This window comes from Marmota monax, unplaced genomic scaffold, assembly GCF_021218885.2.
Source record: "Marmota monax isolate L192 unplaced genomic scaffold, Marmota_monax_Labrador192_F-V1.1 WCK01_AAM20220418_F8-fsc00091, whole genome shotgun sequence".
Lineage (NCBI taxonomy): Eukaryota > Metazoa > Chordata > Mammalia > Rodentia > Sciuridae > Marmota > Marmota monax.
In genome coordinates, this window is record NW_026692434.1 from 2313526 (window position 1) to 2338126 (window position 24601).

Genomic DNA, 24601 nt, shown 5'->3' on the forward strand with positions numbered 1-24601 from the left:
CTCCTGGAGTCCTCTTATTTCTCCATTTTCCTTCCCTCTTGCACCCATTAGTCATGAAGTTGAGTACAGTCTACTTCCTAAACAGATTTGGAATCCATCTACTTCCTATTGCCATTTCCTGTGATTCTTTTCCCCCTCCCTCTGTACATTATTTAGATTGTCCCAGGTCTCTTAGTCTCAAATTCTGTAAGTGGCACTGAAGAACCCAGGAAGATCCCCACTACTCGAGATGTATGAACATAAGATAGAAGAAAATAAATTCTTATTTTAGTGTCTAGGCTCTTTTGCTTCTAGTATGTGCATAAACAGACTTGTTTTCTTTACTAATTTTTAAGATATAATCTTCAAAGAATGCCAAAATCACCTTTGATCAAATATTTAAAGCAGCTGTGGGATTTGACATCAGTACTGAAAAGTTGTAAATCCTGGACCAATTTGCAACTTTTAAATTGATGATTCCCCTTTTTTATCATTTGTGTACTGGGTTTCTGTCTTCAAGAAGCACAGTGCAGCTGAGGCTTTGTGAATTTATAGTAGAGCAAAACATAAAGTTTGTCAGCCTCCCTAGACTGAGAAAATTATTGGTTTGGTTGGCTTTGTTTGATTATAGGTAGATCAAACAGATAGTCAATAATTTAGTAATTGAGTAGTGTGAATGGACCCAAGAGAACTAGTGCTTATGCAGCTTCTTTCATACCTAGAGTTGGCATAATGTAGGTCACATCAGAGGGTCCTAAAAAGGGGCGCATTGGCTCTTACAAATTAGATATAACCCTCCAAGGTCAAATTTTCCAATATCTGATACCCTAGAAATCTCTTTAACTTTTAGTGTGATTATAATAGCTAATCTCTGTCTCTTTCTACTTTTAATTGGGATGACTTGTGCCTGACCATTTTCCATACACACACACACACACACACACCCTCAGTATTGTGCAGAATCATCTTATTTCTCTGTGATCTTTAGAATCAGCATAGTTGAAAAATAGATTGTCTAGCCAGAGGAGACCAACAAATGAATAACCTATAAAAAAATGTAGATATAACAAGGTGACAGACACATACTTTGGAGAACAACAGAGCAAAGGAAGGGACAGAAGTGTGGAAGGGTGGGTCAGAAAATCACTGAAAATGTGAGATTTGAGTTAAGATAAAATGTGGTGAATATATGAGCCATGGAGATATTTAAGGACAAGGAGGAGGGATATGCTGGGTGGAAAGAACAGGTGGACACATTCTGAGGCACCAGCTCAACCAGAGTATTGGAGAAGGAGCCAGCCAGGAGGCCAGTGTGACTGAGGAGGTAGTGAGAGGGCAGAGGGAAGGAACACAGCCAAAGGGAACCAGATTGCAGGACCTTGTAACAGGCCAGTTTAAGCATTAAACATATTTCCTTACATGAAAAAACGACATTTCATCTTTCCCCAAGTAGTATGCCCTTTAAAAAATCAAGCAGTGACCCATATTTCCCAGCAGATTGTTATTACTACTGCAACCTTGATTTTGAACCTCATCAGTTTGAGCTGCAGGCCCAGTAAACATTCACCCTGTTGGCCCACCACTGCCATCTAGTGGCTAACATCTACAATGACCAGATATTCTGACCACAGTGGACAGGGAGGAGGGGCACAGAGAGGGAATGAATGCCTTTTGCCAGAACATAAAGTGTGAAAGCTTTCTGAGTCCACTCCAGGGAAATGAAGAAGTTCAGTGTACAGATTACTTTTTCATTGGTTTATATCAAGACTAAATCAGGAAATACTAGAAGCTGTAGCAACAGGTTTTATGAAATGTATTTCAGATTTCATCAGTAGAACTGAAGAAAATTTGAGTTTGAAAGCATTGAACACTAGAAAGACAGTACAAGTTTTGTGGAAGTAAAAGATTATAAATCAAAAGATGATGATGAGGATAACAAAGAGAAGAGAGATGCATAGAGGGAACAAATAGTAATCAAGTATAACTGTAATAATAGATAAAAACTGTCATGTCAGTAAAAATAGACTAGTCATTTTATATAGAATTTGATTATGTTATAAACTATTCAGGATGTATTTTGTGAACTTTAATACTTATTCTAGTTTTCCATTTTAAAATATTCCATAAGAGTTTTTGAATGAATTTACAGAAATAGTTATCATCTATTATAGCAATGTCCAAAGTAGTAACCATTTAAATTTAATTTACATTAATTAAAGTTAAATGAAATTTTAAATTCTGTCCTCAGCCCCACTGAGCGCATTTTAGCAACTGAACGATATTTGGCTAGTGGCTACTAGGTTTAACAGTGAAAATAGATTTCCATCATTTTGCAAAATCCATCATGTAGGTTGTGTATTAAAGATAAATTGGAATTATACTTTCAAAAATGGGAGGAGAAAGCATTTTAAGCAGAACACACAGCATTTGCACAGAGAAAGAAGAATGAATTAGTGTGAAATATTTAGGAAATAACCAATCATTCTTTGTGACAGATGTACATGTGAGTGAGCAGGAGGCATCCCAGGTTCAGGTGTACTAGAAGGGTCTTTGATTACACAGGCACAGTTAACTTTACTCTATGAGGACAAGGGACCCATGACAGCAAGGGGCAAAGTTAATCTTCATTTTAGAGATTACTGTTACAAGGCATAAAAATTGGTTTAAGGGGAAAGGTACTGGGGAATTGCATCACTTGACACCCATTCCATTAGCTCAGGAAGCAGGCACCATCCTGGACCTCTTTGTTGCCTTCATTACCCACATCATTTAGCCGACAGGCCAAACTTATCTTGTATCCACCTATTTTTTCCATCTTTAGTCTACTCATTCTTCCTAAAGGATAACTGTGGTCCTGCATTAACCTCCTCTATGGTCTAGCCCATCTAGTCTGCCTAAACAAGGCAAACCAATCTTCTTAAAATTAAAAATTTATCTGAGCCTGTCTCTGCAGAGCATGACATCACAGTTCTCCTCATTCTTTTCCTTCCAGTCACTTCAGTCTGAATGCCTCAAGCCCTACCCTGCTGCAAGGCACTTTCATGTAATGTACCCTATGCCGAGAGCACTGACTGTATCTCACACTGCCAGTCTCAAGTGTCACTTCTTCCAGGAAGAGTCTCAGATTTTAGATGGAAACAGCACCCTATAGTTAATGTTTGAAGTATTTATCACAATTGTATTGAATTACAATTATATTGCATAGTTACAAAAAGTAATTGTGTGTGTGTGTGTGTGTTTTACCTCTGTTTTCTCCCTTTGCCTGAGAGAACCACAGGCAGAGACTGTTTTTCTAATGTATCGCTGGTTCTCTCTATAGCAGGGCCCAGCACAGGTTAGTAAATGCATGAATTTACCAATGAACTTGTTCCCTAATTCACACAGGATAGGATGGATGCCTGGGTGAATGGTGGAAGTAGAATTGTGGAAGATTAAGAGGAGAAGGATGAGTAGAAGATGCATCTGATGTTTTTAGTTACAGGGACATGTTTGGCATATTACTGGCAGAGTTAGGAAATACAGGGAGCGAAAATAAGCAGCAGTGTGGGGGAAAATGGTGAGAATTGAAGTGTGGACAGATTGCCTTTGAGTTTTCTGTGGAATATTCAACTAAAAATGTCATTTACCAGTTGTCTCTGCCAATCTAAAACCCAACAAAGACATTCAAACCAAAGAAACACATAGTTGTCTCCAATTCATAGCTGGAGTTAGAAGAATGACGACAGTATAACACAAGCAAAAGTTTGAGTTAAAAGTCAACTGATTGCAATCTTACTGCTACTCTGACATTTTACTAACTTTTCCTCTTTTCCCAGCTTTCCTCCCCTTCAGTGACATTAATATAAGCACCATCTATTTCCATGGCAGTGACTTCCCTCACCACTGCCACACCTCTGGGTTTTGCCTTTTCTTCCTGATACTGTCACCTGTCCTCTTAGGAGAAACCTCCAGCTGGGAGGAGACTGGTTGGGCAGCAGAGTCCAGAATAGGAGCATATGCTCTCCATGCTGTGGGGGACAGATGGAGCAGCCAGTGAAGTGTCCCCCAGCCTGCTTGTGGGAGTGTCTGGTTATGGATGCTTGGCTGGTGATGGCTGCTATATTCCTTAATTTATTTCTCTCCTGTTTCCTGAGATAACTGTGGAAGAGAATCCTTTATGGAGGCTTCCTTTATCCTTACTTGAGCTAAATTATGTATGTGTGTGTGTGATACATTTTGCTGCTTTTTAGTTTTGATTTCTGATGACTCTACTTCTACCCATAACCACTATCCCAGTCCAGCCTTAATGAAAATTTTCTTTGATCCCAAGAAGTGTCCTTTAATAGTGTCAGAATAGCAGCCTTGGATGCATGGAAGAGACCAGGAAGGCATGGTTAACTCCCAAAGGGAGTGAGAACCAGGCACCCTCACCAAGCCACTCCTCCCTATTCAGTGCGCCCCAACTGCACTGATATTCTTGTCTGGATTTAATATGTGATAAAAATAATGTTTCAAATTTGAAAAGGAAAAATTTCAATTCTCCTTCTGTGCTTCTGTTTTTTCACATGGGTAAATAAGACTAATAGTCATCTCTAGATCATAGGTAGTTGGGGAAGATTGAGTCTGGGTATGAAAGACTGTAAAAGACTCAATGAATGTTAAAAGGATTAATATTATTAATGATGGAAATTATCTAAGTAAAGCATTTAACTTAAGGGAAAAGGGAAGTATGAATCATTCTGCAAAGGATACAAGGAAGGAGACTAAGAAAGGAAAATGTACACAAGAAAATGGCCTGGGTATTTGGTGGAGGCCTAAGAGAGAATGATTTTCTAAGGACCTGAGGAAAGTATTTTTGAGAAAGAAAAAGTCAGAGGTGCTCCAGGGAAGGTTCAGTGAGTAAAGACTGAGGTGAGTGTGGTAGGCCTGATGGGCATCACTAGTGAGAAGAAGACAGCTTATGAAACAAACTGGGGCTGACATAGATTGCCTACTAATCTATCTGCCAAGCAAAGCTTCCATGTGTTGGAGTCAAGTCACCAGTGTGTTTTTATCAGAACTCAGAGTAAATCAGGGGAAGAATACTTTCTTGAACAATTCAAGGTAACAAGGAAAACACTTGGAAAGTCAAAAGGAAGGCTATTGAAGAATTGAAATTTTGGGGTTCAGCCCTGCTGATAACCTCCACCAGCTCCCTCACCTTGGGTGAGTCTCATTTTGGCTTTGGCATTCTCATCTATGAAGGAAATGAAATAGGTGACCTTTGATGATACTTTCAACTTTAATATGCTCGCTTGTTTAAATCATTCAGCCTGTCTTAGGTCATTACAAAAAACTGCAATTTCAATACTTAATGCATCCAATTGCATTTTTTCACCTACTAATAGTTATAAGTTAAATTACAGAATTCACAAATTCTGAAGTACAATTGGATCAGTAGAATTTTTATTGTCATGGATTAAATAAGACACTATTTCCAAAGAAAGACATTTCTCCCAGGAAGTCGCATGCTTATATTTACTTAGGGACTTTAGTAGTAATAGTGATAGTGGTTATTACAGTAGTTGTGGTGCTGGGAATTGAACCCAGGGCATTGCACATTCTGGGCAAGCACCCTGCCACTAAGCTATGTCCCCGGCCCTACTTATTGTTTCTTAGGTCCTCATTTATCAAGGTATTTATACAAATACTATAAATCATCATTTCATGATTTGGGTGTTTTTCCATTATAATATATTTGTTATAGATCTGTTCTTAAAATTCCTTTTAACTTTCTTATTCTATAATTATTTGAAATTTCAAACATAATTAAAAAATCAAATTGATTTATTCTTATAAAAGCACAACTGGTATTTTTTGTTCTTGGATGAAGAAATAAAAACATATTTTTGAACTTTATGTTAATTGATTCTTAACACTTATTAAAATTCTAATATGGCTTTTGGTATATTGTAAATCACTTTATTGTATAACATCCTAAAATATTATAAAAAATTGGAAAGATTTTTTTTTTTCATTCTTGAATGTGTTCAATTTGGAGATAAACCCAAGTGACTTTTTCATAGAAGCCTACACAGTAAGAAATTTCAAAGGAAGCATGAAGAGTTTGTAGATAGTGAAATAAAACCTGGTGATTTTTTGTTTATGTCTCTAACATTTCAGGAAGCAATCTACTTTAAAGAACATGAAAGAGGTGCACAGTGAGAGAGATGCATTTGAGGATTGTTTATTGCCAATATTTAAAAAAATAAACACTGCTGACATTCAAGGCCCTCTGTTTTAAATTGCAGCACCTTATGAAATATGCCCAGAGGATTATCTGATGTCGATGGTGTGGAAAAGGACTCCAGCAGGCGATTTGGCATTCAATCAATGCCCACTGAATGCCACAGGTACAGTAAGATGACCCGCCCAAATCCAAATGAAGATTGCTATCCAACAACAGCATGCTGTGCTTGCTTATGAAGTCATGCTTTTGTCCTGTAACCATAAATAAGTCTGTCCATAAGCAATTAATGAAACAATTTTAGTAAAGTGCTTCCTGAAAGGAGCCAAAAAAAGAGGCCCCCAAAATATTGCTGGTGCAGTGGTTTCTCAGTGTGACTCACAGGCATTAAAAAAATAACCCAAATAACAATTTCAAATGCATGTTTTTTAAAGCAAAAAATAGCGTAAGCCCAATTTTCAGCCAGTCTCCCAATTATACGATGCCTTCAAGCATCCTGTTATAAAGCTTCTCTCTGTTCTTTGTGACACACAGGCACCACTAGCAGACGCTGCTCTCTCAGTCTTCATGGAGTGGCCTTCTGGGAACAGCCAAGCTTTGCAAGATGCATATCAAATGAGTACAGACACTTGCAGCATTCAGTAGGTGCAAAGCCAGCTTTAGTACTTGCTCTGTTTATTTTTTGCTAATGATCATTGTGTGAGAATTTAACCTTCTGCTGTACAATCGAATCAGTAAAGTCTCTGAAAAAAATGTCTAATGGAAAAAGGGATGTGATAGAAAGCTAATTTTTTTGTAAGTTAGGGCTAAATTGTTTTATTCCTCAGGCTTGGGTTTATATGGATCCTGCTATTTAAATGAAAGAATTCCTTGTCTAACGGGAAAAGGACTAAGCAAAGTTGCTTTCCAGTTTTATGTGTAAGAATTAAACTATATATAATGAGTAATTCAAGTCTGTGTTAAATTCTATATAAGATCTATTTCAAAGCATCATACAATTTTAAAATTCTTTAACTTCTCAGTGATTGGGAAATAACAAAGCTGTGTCACTGAGATGTCAAATTTCTTACTGCAGTTTGAAATTAAGATGTAAAAACAAAATGACAATGTTGTTGCACCAGAGGAATTTAATTACTAGACAAAAATTGTGGGGCTCAAGTTTTCAAAGTGTAGAGCCTGTTACCCACACATCTTTAAACTATACAGAATGTGATACATGGATATTTTGAGAACAATTAAATTTTGCTTGGTATTTCATAAGGGCAAGTCATTCTCATTTTAGACACTATTGTCATTTCATCCTGACAGTTAGGAAGACCTCTATCCATTGGAATGGTACACATTGTGGGATACAGAATAAAATACCATTAAAAGCCAAATGGAAAGTTGAACTTTGGTAGGGATGATGTTTCTTTTAAGAGCCTTTATGTTTTGCTGTGCTTGTGTGTGTGTGTGTGTGTGTTTTAATGTTCTGACTGTCAACACATATTCTTAAAAAAAAAAAAAACCCTGAAGGATATCTTGCTTGTGGATGGAGAAGAAGCTTATACAAAAACCACCCTTATCAATTGATGGAATCAGCATTTATCTATTTATCAGAAAAATAAAACAAATTTTTAAAAATCTAGAAATTATATGCTGAGTAATATATTTATGTATGAAAACAAAAATTGAGTTGATAACTACATAGATCCTTATATCTCTCATTATAGATACATATATGTATATTAGAAAGTTATTATTTGGCTACCTAAAGCCTTATTTCCACTATAAGTATATGCTTTCATATACTTATAAAAAACATATAATACAAATAAATTTATGTATTTCCTATATAGCCAAAAACTCATCAATTTAATTACTGATATGGTATACAAAGGTATTGAACAGTATTTAAATTTCATATTTTTAAAAATTTATTTGTTGTGTGGGTATATATATATATATATATATATATATATATATATATTTAGATAGATAGATAGATAGATAAATCCTCATTTAATAATAGCTATCAATAACTCATGTTATTCTGTATCAGAATTATATATGAGCAAAATATTTTTATGAGTTTAATTTTAATGGATTTTATTTTCCCTGCATTTTAGACATTAGCATTTGTTTATTTTAGTCTAATTATATCTACATTCAGTTTTTTCTTAGTCATGATGGTAGATGGAACAATTTCAAGAATTAAGTAAATATAAGCCAATTCTTAGAAATTTGCAAGAATAAGAAAAATATCACATTTTTGCAGAAAAGTTTTATTTTTCTGAATCCAATGTTCTGTACCGAAATATGGAAATGAATTTGCATTCTGTGAATGTAGCTCATGATAATGAAGAGCCTTCAGTCTGTGAAGTAAAAGAAATAAGATTTCAAGTTACTTATCTTATAAAAACAATTCAGTTGATAAATAACAGCCAATGTACATATGGCCTTGTTGGCATAGGTATAAAATCAGGTGTATTATTTTTAGAACACAAAGCATCTATGTGTTCATCTCCTACAAACCACCTGCTGGGAATTTTATTAATTAACTCCAATCTTCTTAAGAAGCTTCAACATGTGTGGTATTATTGCCTCAATATGCATAAAAAGAAACTAAAGATATACCTAGAGGGAATCCACCTAAGAGAGGTAAAGAGTGAAAGTTACACACCAGACACAATTGATCCAATGTCCAATCTCTTTTGTGGTGGCCATTCAACTCCTGAGTCTTTTTTCTTTTTCTTTTTTTTAATCATCTGCCCTAAATTCTGGGGCTGGAAGCCACATTTTCTGATTACATGTTCTCAGAAAAAGTCAAACGGTCTCACTCAAGTCTTAGTTTGCTATTTACAGAATGGAAGTCCTTCCTTCATTTTAGTATCTCTGGAAATATAGGGGAAAAACAGATGAGATACTATACATTTATTGTTTGTTTGTAAGAGCTGAGTAACTATAAGATATTGATAACTTTATGTATAGAAAATTCATTTGCATTTAAGTAGCCATTTCAATAAGAATAATATTTTAGAGTTTCACATATTGTGGACTTGAGCTATGCGTGTAGAAAAATATAGATAAATTAATATAAAAAGATAGATAAGGAGGATGAGGGAAAGTGTAGATGTTATATATATTTTATACATGAATTATGTTTACCTACACATGTATGAATGCTCACACACTTATACATGCATACATTAACAAATCTAGTGTTTGCCTAAGGATGATGATCTGCTTTACATGTTCATAGGAATATAGGATCAATCTGTGTCTTCAAAGATGTTTACCTCACACATTAGCCTCACTATCCATATCCTACAGAGTACACTTGAGATGGAAACGAGGTCAGCTTCCTTCCATACACCTACTCTTCTTGCTTCTTTAAGCTATGTTGTGTCTGACTGGCATAGCTGGATAATGCTTGTGATATAGAACAGTTGAGACTCCTACAAATCCAAAATTACTTTGCAGACTATATTTTCTCCTTATCAGTTCAACATTTAATCCTTGAAGAATTTTACTTTTTAAAAGATTTTCTATGATCATAAAGCTCAATAAATTATTAAAATTACTTTAAAAAATAATCTACTAAAGGTAATTATTTAAAATAAATAGACCTGTTACCAACTCTTTCACATAGAATATAATATATATACATATACACAGTTATAAAATCTGTAATTACAATGTGCTATTAAAAACATTTTTAAAAATATAAAGTCAGCAATCTTAAACATGTAGTTTGAGTTATTTGAGGGTAAGAACCATGTTTTGTCTTTATTGTTTTATTGCCTAGCACAATGTTAAGTACAGACTAGATATTCTGTGGCTACATGAATGATTTTGCTACTTTTCTTAGTGGTGGGATACTGGAACTAGAAAGCACTAAGAACATGATACACCAGAAGTATTGTTCATGAATTTATAAATGTTATCCTCCATGTGCAATTTCTGTAGCTGAAAAAATATCTAGAAATGTGGAGTGATTGATAATAACACCTTATGAAATTATTTAGTTATTACAGAACAATTTCTGTAAGCTATCACCTGTGAAGTTTGTTTGGAAACCTTATAAGATACAAAGTTAAACACTATGCTCCAAGTATTGCTTTTAAGAAAAGATAAGGCACAAACATGTGCACACTCTTTAGTAAAATTAGAAATATAGGAACAACATACTAAATGTTAAGTAGCATTATTGGACATTTCATATTTTCTACGTATTAATGTGTCTTTTGATACTGGGAATTTTAAAATAATATACCAAATGAGGTAAAATAATTTTTAACCTATTGAGAAATAGTCACAGGATTCAGACAAATGAAGAATATCATTTTTTTTCACAAGTAAAACATGCTTTAATGAGAGTCAACTTAATAGCAGGAGAATAATTCTCAAATGCTTAAGAGAAGATGTCTTGTTGAACCACTGATATCAGTAATGTAAAGATCACAAATCACTTCTTTTTTTTTTAATTTGTTCTAATTCGTTGTACATGACAGTAGAATGCATTTTGACACATTGTACACAAATGGAGCACAACTTCTCCTTCCTTTGGCTGTACTCTGTGCAGAGTCACATCAGTAGTGTAATCATACATGTATATTGTAATAATGTCCCTCTTGCGGAAGCTTTCCCACCCCCACACTCTCTCCCCTCCCCTCACTTCTGTGTGCACAATCCACATTTTCTTCATTCTTCCCTACCTACCTCCCATTATGAATCAGCATCCACTTATCAAAGAGAACATTCGGCCTTTGGGATTGGCTTATTTCACTTAGTATGATATTCTCTAGTTCCATCCATTTACTTACAAATGCCATAACTTTATTCTTCTTTAAGGCTGAGTAATATTCTATTGTGTATATGTACCACATTTTTTTTATCTATTCATCTGTTGAAGGACATCTAGGTTGGTTCCATAGTTTGGCTATTGTGAATTGAGCTGCTATAAACTTTGATTTGGCTATGTCACTGTAATATGCTGATTTTAAGTCCTTTGGATATAAATCAAGGGTCAGGTGGTGGTTCCATTCCAAGTTTTATGAGGAATCTCCATACTGCTTTCCATATTGGTTGCACCAATTTACAGTCCCACCAGCAATGTATGAGTGTACCACACATCCTTGCCAACACTTATTATTGCTTGTAAGAATACCATTTCTTATTGCTTATAAAATTATCATGAGAAATGATGGAATGCTGTGTCTAAATAGGCCAGGGTGCCCCTCAGTTAAGCAGACCAACTTTGTCATTGGTGCACCTAGACAAAAACTCTCTCTTTTCCTCTTTCTCTCTTTCCTACACACATATGCACAGACATGCATCTGGAGAGAGAGGCTGTATAAAACTGACAAAATATGAGTGATGGGGAATTGAGAAAGGCTAAAGACATTGCACTAGTAGAAACTCATCCATACAGAAATTGGAAGAGCTAAGTATAAATGTTCTCCTTTGAGATGTTTCTTAAGGTCTCTGTTTCGGTTTTTCAAATCTTCACTAAATGAACAAACACAAAAGTCAGAGTGATAATTCATCTAGTTTTTGAAAGTTTGACTTCATGGTAAGAGATATCAAAGAGCTGGAATCTTGGTTTAAGGACTTCATTACTCCTTTTATTGGTGGTTTTTGAGAAATAATGAGATAAAGATAGAGAGGGATTGAAATACAGAGACAGGAGACCAACAAAGATACTGAGACAGAGAGACAGTGAGAGAACAGAATAGATTTGATTTATTTTTCTTTTATATTTGCTATATCCCAGTGGAATTTTTATTCAATGATACAAAACTCCTCACATGTTATACTTTTTTAGCCACGAGCTCATTGCAAAAATGTTCAGCAAGTTGCCTGAAAGAGGGTAATATACTTTATTATTGAAACTTTCATAGGGGAATAAAAATAATAGCCTTGGCAATTTTTCTTACAACAAATATTAAGATAAAAAGAGTGTAAGTCTTACTGTTTCTTTAATGAGCACAGAGAAATGACTGCTAAGGTCCAGCTGATTTGGAGAAGTAGAATATAGTTTTAATTTTGAAGTAGTCACTAATCAATTGGAGATCGGGAGCCTGAGAAATAGGAGTTACCTGTTCTGTTTTTTTTGGGATGTGGTGTGGCTAAAACATGTATCTATATGTATGTTATTTCTACTTACACAGACCTCTTAGGAATGAATATGGAGACCCTTGTTTCAACAACTCAAGATAGACTATTCAATTCCCTTTATATTGACGTTGCCAACCTTCAAATCCTTTCTTCTAGAACTTAAATGATTGCCAAGCTCAGTAATGCCCAGGAAAGTTGAAGAACGTGCCTTGTTTTATAATGAGCAGAATCCTCTTAAGTTTATTCAGACCACATGTAAAAGTCTATAGCACATTTCAAAAATTCCTAATGTATTTTCTATTATATCTGAAAAATTGTTTTAATTGTTTTTTAACTTCATATATTATTGGTTTAGGAAAGGGCTGTCAATTATTTTTCTGTAAGGATAGCATAGTAAATATTGGAGACTTTTCATGACATATGGTGTTTGTCAAGACAATGGATTCTGCTTTGTAGCATGAGAACAGCTATAAACAATAAATAAATAAATGGGAATGACTGTGTTTTTGTAAAACTTTATATAAAAACCAGGCAATGAACTGAATTTGGCCTTTAGACAGTATTTCATTGGCTTCTGGTCTAAAATATAAGTTTTTTGTTGTTTATTTGTTTTGTTTTTCTTTAAAGATTACAGTTCCTTCGAAATTTTCCCTCAAGGCCTGGAAAAGTCTATTTTATCCCCCTTTCCATCTATTTTCTTCAGCATTTTAACCATTTTCAGTGTTCATAATATTTTCTCTCCTGATTGCACATCTAGTAATTTTTTTACTGAATGTCAGACACTGTATAAAACAAAAGTAGATCATGTTAATGGCTACCAGAAACCATCCCCTTTCCTTAGTTATTCAGATACTTGGAGGGATTGAAACTTCAGTTCATTCAGGGATTGATTTTGGACAGGATTATTTTGAAGTTTCAAGAAGTCTGTGTGTTAATAAGCTATCAGTTACTATGACAAAATACCAGAGTTGATAAACTTAAAAAGAGGAAAAGATTATTTTGGCTTACAGTTTCAGTCCATGGTTGGTTGAACCACTGCTTCGGGATCTGTGATGAGGCTGTTCATCATTGTGAGAGAGCAGGGAGGAGGAATGTGCATCTCAACTGTGACTGTGGGAAGTGAAAGAGATGAAGGAATTGGGGGTACCAATATCACCTTCCAGGCCACATCCCCAGTGACCTAATATCCTACCACTATGCCTAACCTCTTAGATGTTCCACCAGCTCCTAGAACACTGTAAACTAGGGAAGAAGCCTTTAAGACACAGGCCTGTGGAGGACACTTAACCAAACCATAGCAAACAATGTCTTAAAGTCTCTTTCCTAAGAAAGGATGGAAAGCCTGAGGGTACCCACCCTGTTAGCCTTGAGAAACTGGAAAACTCAGCTCTATTCTTCAGAAATGCCTAGATCCGGATCCAGTTATCTACCACAACAAATTCAAATTCACCAAATGTCCTCAGAGGAAGACCTGCTGGGGCTTAAATTTGCATTCTTCCCCTCAGTCTTTGTTTCCAAAGACTAGCAAAGAAGGAGAAAATTATACTTCTGCATTTTAAAAGTCTTCCTCCTAACTTTTCATCTTCCTACATAAGTTAAGAGCTAGCAGGATTAAAGCCTCTCAAATTTCCAATCGATTTTTCCAGCTCAAGCGAACAAAGAACTGCAGTTTCTCTTGCTGCCCCAGAAGTTCTCTAACTGGGCCACACTTGTCCTCAGGTTTTGTCCAGCTTTAACAAAAGTTCCTAAGTTGAGGAGAGAAAAGTGTTTTTGTTTTGTTTTGTTTTTTTCTTAATTGATAGATTTATGAAAAATATGGACAAATGGTCCTGTGATTAAATGTTATTGTAGTTGGGTGCAGACTTCATAAAACATAATTGTAAGGGACTCTTCTCAGATATTCTCTGGACAAGAGTAAAAATGTAAACAGATATGATTGACAATGCAGTGCCATTTTAGACATGAAATTTTTGACTTACATAAGAGAATATCTCTATTTTGTGTAAATTTAGTTCATATCATTTTCACTGTATTAGTCCTCCTGGGTGCCCTTAAAAGGTTGTTGTTTTTTTTTTTTTTTTGTAATGTATGTGGGTTTTTTCTATTTGAGGAAGCAAAAGCATTGGTTTTTACATGAATTAGACAATCTACCAAACTAGTAAATGTCAACTATATTACAAACAAGAAAAAAAAATCTTTAGTCACATGAATGTATTTCCTAGAGAATTTAAGAAATGCAATTATAGATGTATAAATTAAATAACTCTACTAGTTATACGGATTTTTTTTTCCTTTTCTACCTCAGAAAGTATTTCTGATTAGATTTAGAAAATCCCAAGAGATATTTAACCTATTATCAGAGTATAGAATTACTGTGCCTTGGAGAAGAAATGTTAGAGTCAGTTATAGGCATTGAAATTTATTGAATTGGAACTTAATTCATAAGATGATTTGATATAATATACTTGTGCAGAGAATTATAGTTAGGCTAATACCAAAGAAAAAATTACCAAGGAAATTGTATTGTTATTCCATATTTTTTAATCCATCTATTCATCTATCCATTTATTCATTCTACAAATGTTCACTGAGATTTAACTGTACCAAGCACAGTGCAAGAACTTGGAGTTACAACTTGAACTCTCAACAAATACAAAATAAAGTTGGCAGGGCAAGAGATAAAATAGTCACAAATTGTGATATACAGGAATTAATTCACAGGGTGACAAAATAGGGGAAAATGTTGGAAACCTAGATTTTAATAAAATGGTGGAGTCTTTACAAGAAAATTATATTTTAAACTCTGACCTAAAATATGAGATGAACTGGACATGTAAATAGTGGAGAGGCCAAGTTTATCAGTGGATGAGAATACAAACCGTGTAGAAGAAATAACATTTGGAGAGATTTTGAGGTCTTTAAGGAAGTGAAAGTAGATCACTGAGCAGAGGTGGTAAGCAAGAGAATGTCCTGAGATGAAGTTAGAGAACTAAGTATGGAAAACATCATGCTGTGCCTCAAGGCTCTTACTAGGAGTCTGGAGTTTATTCTAAGTACAATAGGAAGCTATTGAGAGCAGAGAAGTGATGTGATGCAATCTAATTAAAGAGGGTCCTATGGCTGTTCTGTGGAGACTGGGCTGTAGGGCAGGAATAGAAGCTGTGAAACCTGCTGCAGTAATCCATGAGATGTGGTGGTTAACATTATTAAAGTTTAGTGATCACTTTTGGAGTATTGTAATGCCACTTTCTAAGGTGAAGAAGGCAGAACCACAAGGAATAATTTGGGGTAGGTACAATTGGGGGTTAAAGAAGGTTTTTATGAAGTAGGGAGAGTGTAATTGGATATGAAAGTCAGAAGCTTAGATTCCAAGCCTGGGCCAGAAACAATTTTATAAGTCATCAATATGAAGAGGAAAAGATGAGAAAGTGATGGAAGACTTCATAGCGGTTTATTTCTAGTTGATGATGAATGAGAGCCAAAGAATGGATAGTAATTAAAAGAAGATGCAAGGTCCAAAGAGGTTTTTGTGTTTGTTCGTGGGGTTTTATTTTTTGTTTGTTTTAAATGGGAAATATTAGAACAGTCTTGCATGTTAAAAGAAATGATCCAGTTTAAAAAAAAATAAATGGTAAAAATTTAGAAGAAAAACAAGAAAATTAAAGATAATGAAAGGATGAAAAAGGAGCCATAATCTATAACAGAAGTGAAAAAATAAAGTCTTTGATAGGAGAAGAGATACTTGCTACATTATAACCAGAGGGAAAAAACGATGGGGAAGATGAATACAGAGGATCAGCTTAGCAAGATTTGTCTGGGAAAGATTATGGGTTTTTCATCTGGCAGACTTCTTTTTTGCCATTAAGTACGAGGCAGGATCATTAGGTAAGAGTGAAGATTTAGAGGAGACAGGTGTCTTTTTAGGAAAGAAGAAAAGATTTGAAATAGTAATTTGCAGGATGTTGAAAATAAGCCTATTAGAAAAATATAATAGTATTATCAAGTTGCATTGGGTACAATCTGAGATTTGAAGAGAAGAATTTAGAGTCTACCTAGTTAGTCTCCTTATAATTTTTATCCAGGAAAGTTGAACTACTTGGGCAGGGGGCAAAGAGGGCATTCTTGCTATTCAGAAAAATTAAAGAAAAAAAATTATTTTGAAGACCAAAAGTATCAGTAGTACCTACCTGAGCACTTATTAGAAAAGTATAATCTCTGTCCCTATCCCAGATCTACCTGATCAGAATCTGCATTTTGAATATTACCCTTTGTGATTCATTTGCAGATTAAGCTTTAAAATCACCATGGTGGGTTTTATCTAGGGTTGCACTTTTGGTTGATGAATGCACTGGAATTAGAGAGGACAAAGAAATGAAATGATTAATGGTCAACTCCATACTATAATAAGACATACCAGAATCATAGATGATATTTTATCTTCCTCTCCTGAGGGAATTGTACTTCTTCACTCCATTGAAGTTAGGTATACTTATGTGGCTGATTCTGGTCATTTGGTTTTGCATAGACGTGATCTTTGTCATGTCTAGTCTGAGGATATCATTACCAATGCATGATCATTTATCCTTCATCACCTCAAGTCTTTGAATGACTGTGATAGAGCGAGGCTTCCAGAAGATGATGGGCTCCATATGTAACATAATAAATAAACCTCTCCTGTTTCAGGTGTTAAGATTTTGGAGCTATTTGTCATTGCAGCATAACTTCTATTTAGATTCTTGCTGTTTAATGCTCTATCCCTAGACCCCAAAACACTCTAGTAATGGAAATAGAATTTAGAAAACTTAGAGAAAAACTGAGTCAGTTGGTGCTCTGCCTCCCATTGGGGAGATTCTTGACATTTTGGGTTCCAGTATGGGACAACTCTATTGCTTTGAGCTCATGGGGCATGTTCTAGTTCTATCCCATTAATGGAAATATTTATTTACTTACTTATTTGTTGTAATCAATTATAAGTGACAGTAGAAAGTTCTTCGGTTCATTGTACACAAATGGAGCAGAAATGTTCACTTCTCTGGTTGTGAATGTAGTAGCCACACCATTTGTGCAATCATATATGTACCTAGGGTAATGTTGTCTGTCTCATTCCATTGTCTTGTCTTCCCCTTTCCCCCTCTCCTTTGCCCCATCCAAAGTTCCTCCACTTATTCCATGCCCCACCCCCCAATATGGATTACTATCCACTCGTCAAAGAAAACATTCAGCCTTTGGGTTTTTGAGATTGACTTATTTCGCTTAGGTTGATATTCTCCAACTCTATCCATTTACCTGAAAAGGCCATAATTTTATTCTCTTTTAATGCTGAGTAATATTCCATTGTGTATACGTACCACAGTTTCTTTATCCATTCATCTATTGAAGGGCATTTAGGTTGCTTCCACAGTTTAGCTATTGTGAATTGGGCTGCTATAAACATTGAAGTGGCTGAGTCACTGTAGTATGCTCTTTTTAAGTCTTTAGGGTGTAGACTGAAGAGTGGTAGAGCTGGGTCACATGGTGGTTCCATTCCAAGTTTTCTAAGTAAACTTTATACTGCTTTCCAGATTGGTTGCACCAATTTGTAGTCCCACCAGCAATGTATGAGTGTGCCTTTTCCCCCACATCCTCACCAACACTTATTGTTGTTTGTATTCATGAAAATTCCATGAATGGAAATATTTATGAGAACATCTGGTTTTGTTAGGTGTTCAGAAAAACAATCTTACCTACATATGTCCTTTCCTCAAGAATTGTACTTTTGTCCTATTTTAGCCCCAAACTACTAAATTAAAGCTATTCCTATATTCCACTGGTTACATGAATTTACTGTGCTCATTTTTACTTTGGAAATTTCAGGGTTTCACAGGGAAACCTGAATAGTGTATGCCTACTCAGTTTTCTTCATGACTAATTATTGTCATAACAGTAACTTGTGATTCTCAAATTCATGCCATTCTTCCTCTCACTTTAGAGGTTCTTGGGAGAAGAAAGTGGGATATATAAAGCCTCTTAGGACAAATCCTATTTAAACCATTAGCCTGGGCTATAACTGATACATAAATGCTTTATGCAGGACAATATAGGGGTAAATCTGCCTTATCATATTATCTATAGACAAGAATTGTCTTTTTAGGGCTGGGGATGTGGCTCAAGGGGTAGCCTGCTCGCCTGGCATGCGTGTGGCCTGGGTTCGATCCTCAGCACCACATACAAATAAAGATGTTGTGTCCGTCGAAAACTAAAAAAAAATATTAAAATTCTCTCTCTCTCTCTCCCTCTCTCTCTCTCTGTCTCTCTCTAAAGAAAAAAAGAAAAGAAAAGAAAAAGAAAAAGAATTGTCTTTTTAAACGTAACTCCTAGCCCTAGGACAACTCTAAGGTGAAGCAAGTTCTTTATATCAAATACAGGGAAAAATTAAGAAATGTTCATACTAGATCTAAGGGTGTATCTTATTCCTCATACAGGATAATCTCTGTCTTTCCTGGAGACTCAAGTTAGATATGTAAGTAATTTAATGCCATTATCAAATGAATGACTTTGGTCTCAGAAAATGACAGAATTATGAACTGAATCAAAATATATATTTAGATTATTGCTTTACAAAAAGAAGCTCCATGTATAATTATCTGTTAATTGAAGCCACTCAAACTGTGAGAACCTTTAATATACCTTACAGATGGACTGTAGGAGTTGCTGTTGAAAATAATATATAAATATATGATGTTTAAAGTGTGTCATTTGCACAAAGCAACTATGATAAACCTTTTTTTAGGATTTACACAATGGAGGCAAGTGTGGCTGGCAGTGGGAGGCATAAAATGAAAGAATAAGGTTATTTCAGAAACACACCTACTCTTTAAGCCGTGACCCTTGCCACTTATCTCTATATAAAGAGCAAGGAGGATTAATCCAGAACTATAAAAAGCATCTATTTTTAGATTTCATTCTTCCCCTTTCACCGTTGATCTTGTCAACAGCATTAAATGTGACTGACAAAGAAACTTTTAAGATTGTCCTTTAGAGCAAAAATACTCAGAGAGTATTTGAATATAAGTAGGATTAATCACTGATAGTTATAATTTTTTAAGGAAATACTAAATTTATAAAAGCCTTTCCAACCTAATTAGGAAATTTTTAAATTCCTAAAATTAAGAAAAAATTTTAAATATCACTCAAGGGAAATTCAATATATCCTTAGTGAATTTTATTCCTCTTGAATAAAACTGCCTACGAAGGTTTTTATACTCTTTAAATAGATATTGGTAAGTAGTTTTGGGAACATTATACATTATATTCCAAAATAATGACTGCTGCTCAGATACTTGACAATACCTCAATAATCCGGTTATTCAAGACACTTGTTTCTTACATATTTTTTTCTTATTATGAAAAATATTTAATATCTCTTAAAATAAGTATAATTTATAATAATTTTTAAATATTTAAGCACTTTAATAATTTCTAACAAAAATTTTATTAAACCTGAATTAAGCATGGAATGGAGAGGCAGATGGGCTCTGGAATCAGACTGCCTTAGCTCAACTGTTAATACAACCACTGTTTGTCTCTACACAGTCCTGGGGCTGGAGCTAACCTAAATAACTCTCTTCATCTGTAGATCCTTAGATAACTGTAGTACATGTGAGGATCATGTCAAAACCCAAATCACATATCTCATGTAAAATACATGATACCACACTTGTCATATAACAGGCACTCAGTAAATGTGTATCACTTGTATTGTTATTTTTTGAAGGTAGAAATTATACAACTATAAATGTTGATGTTTAGAATTTTCAAAATGCCTACTCATAGTAATTGGATATCTTTGAAAAGTCAATTACATCACGTAAAACTTTTGTAGTTATTGCATATGTCTTTATTTTGGATGATCATAAATTGTTGTTTTTGCCCTGTCAACAGTTGAGTATTGCAATTGGAGAAAGAAAAAAAAAATCTTCAGTTTCAGTTCATTTAGAAAACACTTTGAACCTGTTCGTGCATGTGGTAGACAATGTGCTAGAGATTACATTAAACCAAAGATGAATATGAAAAGACAGGCCCTTTAGGAGTTTATGGTTTAGTAGAATGAATAAGAACACCAGCAATATAACAATAGAAGTCATACACAGCAAGATTACTTCTATAAGGCTTGAAAATAGAGTTGATAAAGTGCCAGTTATCTGAATAGAATTCATGAAGGAGAAGGAAAGATAATAGTTGAACAAGAGGATTTGGGGACAATGTTTAAAATTATAGAAGAGAATGAGTCAGGGAGCAAAGACAAGATCCATGGGGTTTCTTTGGGAAGTGGTGAATAGTGTGGACTGCTAGGTTTTAGGTGCCTTTTGAAGAGAACGAGTGGGAAGACAGTAGATGAAGTAAGAATATGAGAAGTTGGTATTAAAGAAAATATATAAAATCAGGCCTGTTTTTGAGAGAGAGAGAGAGAGAGAGAGAGAGAGAGAAATGAAGAAGAGTTTGGATAGGATTAAGAAAATCATGGAGATAACCAGAGAGTTAAAATATACAGACAAACATAAAGGAGGAGAGATGGAAAGCAGATAGAATATGGGTTGAAATAGAGAAACGGTATCTGTACCCAACTTTTTCATAATCCAGAAAAAAAAATCTAGCAGGTAAACTTGGATTTGTCATTCTAGAAAAAGGAAATAAAAGCATAGGCAGGAGGTAAGAACTTTCTGCAGTATGTTTGTATTGTGGAAGAAAGATCGAAAACTGGAAACTAACTGTCTTTCAACTGAATATCTTCTAGCTGGAAATTGTCATATCCAAACATTCTTTATACCCTGGATGAATGCTATGAATAGTTTGCTCTAGTGTGTAAAAATACTACAAGGAATTTTTCCTGGGTACTTTTCACTAACAATGCCAAAAAGGATGCTAATTAGTGACAATTGTGAGAGCTGGTATTGGGATCTGAGCACCTGTTTGCTGGATTGAGAACAACTTATACCACATAAGCCTGCTATGCAGCTGTCAGTTGGCAATGACGCTGATTTATTACTGATTTGTGCTGGATTTGATGCTGACCCAGATGAGAAACTGGCTTCCTATCTCTGATGAGTTGATCCATTCAGTGCCTTCTATAACTATTCTTACTGCAAACAGAAAACATGTCTCAGTGTTTTGTTCTTCAAGCATCAAATCAATATTGTGATGCTTTTTTGTGTGAGGGGAGCGTACATTAAATCTGTACAAGTTAGATCTCTCACAGGCATGAGTGTAGGTTGACAAAATAATAAAGGCTGATTTGAGGCAGTCAGGCATTATTTACCTTGGCAGTCATGGGGAACAGTTTAAGTCCTCTGCTGCTCTGAGCATCACAGCTGTGATTTACACCACCAGTGCAAAACTGAAGACTGAATTTATGACACTTTACAAGTTAGACCCTGTTGACTTCATTTCTCTTCTGAATTTTCTTCCAAACCACAGACTATCTACTGAACCACATACTTTTCAGTCTAGAGGCTACATTTTCTCTCTCAGTAAGGTAGTTTATTTATCTCCTGTTATTGATACCCACGTTTGCTATGTACTATGTCCAGGAGTGAGGTAGGACAACTTTCAAGTGTACCTAACTTACTCAACTGCATAGAAGACAGCTGACTCTTATATCCCTTCAATTCATTCATTAAACATATTGAGGAAGTCTTCTCAATGCTGGGAATGTAATAAACAAAATGGACAAAATATAGCCGGTCAGGTTGAGCACAATGAAGTAGGATAAGGTAATTGAAAGTAACAAGAATACCATTTAAGATATTTACTCAGGTAAGATTCTTTTGAGGGGGCTGAGGTATTAGTTTAGTGGTAGAGTGCTTGCCTCGCACATGTGAGGCACTGGGTTTGATCCTCAGCATCACGTAAAAATAAATAAAAGCATTGTGTCCATCTTCAACTAAAAATATTAAAAAAAAAAAAAGATTTGTTTAAGAAAGTGACAGAAAGGATGTGAATCTCCATGGACGTCTATTCCACATGAAAAGGAAAAGCAAATGCAAAAGTCCTGAGACAGGCATGTACTTTTTATGATGGACAAAAAGCAACAAAACCATAATGACTAGAGTGCAGGGGATAGGTGCAAAGTGCTAGAAGTCTCCAGGGTAGATCGTGTAAGGCACTCAAACCATGGTGAGGCCAAAAGCGTTCCTGTGTGCAGCAGCTCCTGCTAATCATCTTCAGCTGTGTGGGTTCATTAGAATGAAGAAAATATTAAAACATTTCATTAAATAGGTGTATTCTTCAAATCTTACAGAAACCATGGTAAACTGAGTCTCCAAGGCATTCAATTACATAAGTAATAAGCTGTTGAGCTAAAATACAAACCCAGGAACCCTTGGTTCTAAAGCTCATTCCATTTTACCACAAAAGTACAGTTAGCATGTAAAAACTGAATTCAACCTAACTACTTTTTACTATGTTCCATGATATGTGTCTATGTTCTATGATAAGGCTGTGAATAAGACAGTGAGCCTACCCTCATAGTGTAGGAAGACTGTAGGGACTGAAAGATATTGTTAAATGATTATTGTTCACTGTGATAAAGGTCATACATGTACAAGGTAAGAGATAGCAGAGAGAAGCAATTTATTAACTTTGGTAAGATAGTGACAAAAGCGAGACTAAATCTCAATGGTTTTTAAACAGGAGATAATGAAAGGGAGGAAGGTAGAACTTCTAATGCAAACATGAAGCCTTGTAATACATGACCTGAACAGAAAAGTGAAAATAGTTATCAACAGTTCAGAAGTGGAGCTGGAGTTCAGGCTACTTGTACATATCATTGTGTCACATTCTTCTGTGACAGCCAGTGTCCTGACTGATGAATGCCGGGTCTATATCATGATTAAATATGTTAATGTCATTCAACAGCTATTGGCCTTGAGTCTGAAGAGAGGGTCTAGATCACTAATGCCACACCAGTCATGGGGGCCTTTACTTGTGGTTGTTCTCTCCCACTGAAGGGAGATAGGAAAAAAAATTAAAGAAGAAAATAGGAAAAAATAAACTGTCTAAATACATTCTAGTTTTTAGCATATCACAACAAATATAAAATGTGTCTGAAGATTTTTTTTTTTTTTGTACTGGGGATTGAGGCAGTTAACCACTGAGCCACATCCACAGCTGGTTTTATATTTTATTTTGAGACCGGAGCTCACTAAGTTGCTTAGGGCCTTACTACGTTGCTGAGGCTGGTTTTGAACTTTCGATCCTCCTGCCGCAGCCTCCTAAGCTTCTTGGATTACAGATGTGCACCACCATGCTGGTCTATGAAGATTTTCATTTTACTGAAATATTATTAGGGAATTTTCAAGGTTAATTAAAAAACCCCAAAGTATCAAGATAATACTTTTTAAAAGTGTAACTCTTAGGAAATTTCTACCTTTTTATTTAGTGTAGATTGATTACCATGACTTGTTGGCATGTGTCTTAATGAGAAACTGAAACATAGTTATGATGACACGTATTATACTTTAACCTTTTTTTTTTTTAGTATTTCTCTGATGTGTTCATTCTTGCTTATTTCATGATTTTTAAGCTAATTTCATAAAAAAAAGTTAGCAATGTGAGATAAAGGTTAACCTTTATTTAACAAGTATAACAGATCCTTGTTATTTCTTTCACCTTTCTTACCTTTTCAATCTTATGTGCTACAAGATTCTTTTCTTGAGCTGTAAGATAGGCAAACATGAGAATTGACAGCCATTTTTCTAGCCATCAAAGTAATTGAAGCTTTGCATCTTAATGGTTCCTTCTACTGCTGAGAACCCAGATGAGAGTTTCTTATTCTTTTTTCCCCCTGTTGTTGTTTTTTTAAAAAATAAAAATAAAATTAAAGCAATCTAACTTTCAATCATGTCATAGTAAACCTCTAAAATTTAGAGACATTTTCTTAAGCTAAAATTGTGTTGCAACAACTCTTTGCTACTACATAAAGATGTGTTTAAGACAAAAGTTATTAAAATTGGTCACAAAAACTGGTAATTTTGAAGCATTTATAATCTCCATCTCTGATCACACCTCCCTAAACAATCTCTCATGTTTAATGCATGCAAGTATATTGTTTAACTTTTTTCTCTAATCAAAAACCTAAATTTATACATATTTTTCCCAATGGTATTAAATTGCATTTTTTAACTAGAAATGGGAAATCTATTAGGTTTGACAAGAAGTATATACTCTTTTTTTTTTTTTTTCGTGCTGGATGCTTATCAGAATGTGGGATACACACAATGTAAGGTTTTTGTATCTTTCGAAATATTGCAAAGTTATTTTAAACTTGATCAGTGAATTTTT

General features: G+C 34.9%; 1 protein-coding gene across 3 annotated transcripts in view; it reads left to right on the forward strand.

Annotated features, from left to right (window-relative positions):
* Nucleotides 1-24601, forward strand: part of Adgrb3 (adhesion G protein-coupled receptor B3) — a 695051-nt gene that overhangs the window by 311682 nt on the left and 358768 nt on the right. For all 3 annotated transcript variants that reach the window (XM_058578796.1, XM_058578794.1, XM_058578795.1), the window contains 2 exons: nucleotides 6249-6350; nucleotides 6719-6825. In XM_058578796.1, coding sequence (XP_058434779.1) covers nucleotides 6249-6350; nucleotides 6719-6825 — 209 coding nt within the window. The remainder of the gene's footprint in view (nucleotides 1-6248; nucleotides 6351-6718; nucleotides 6826-24601) is intronic.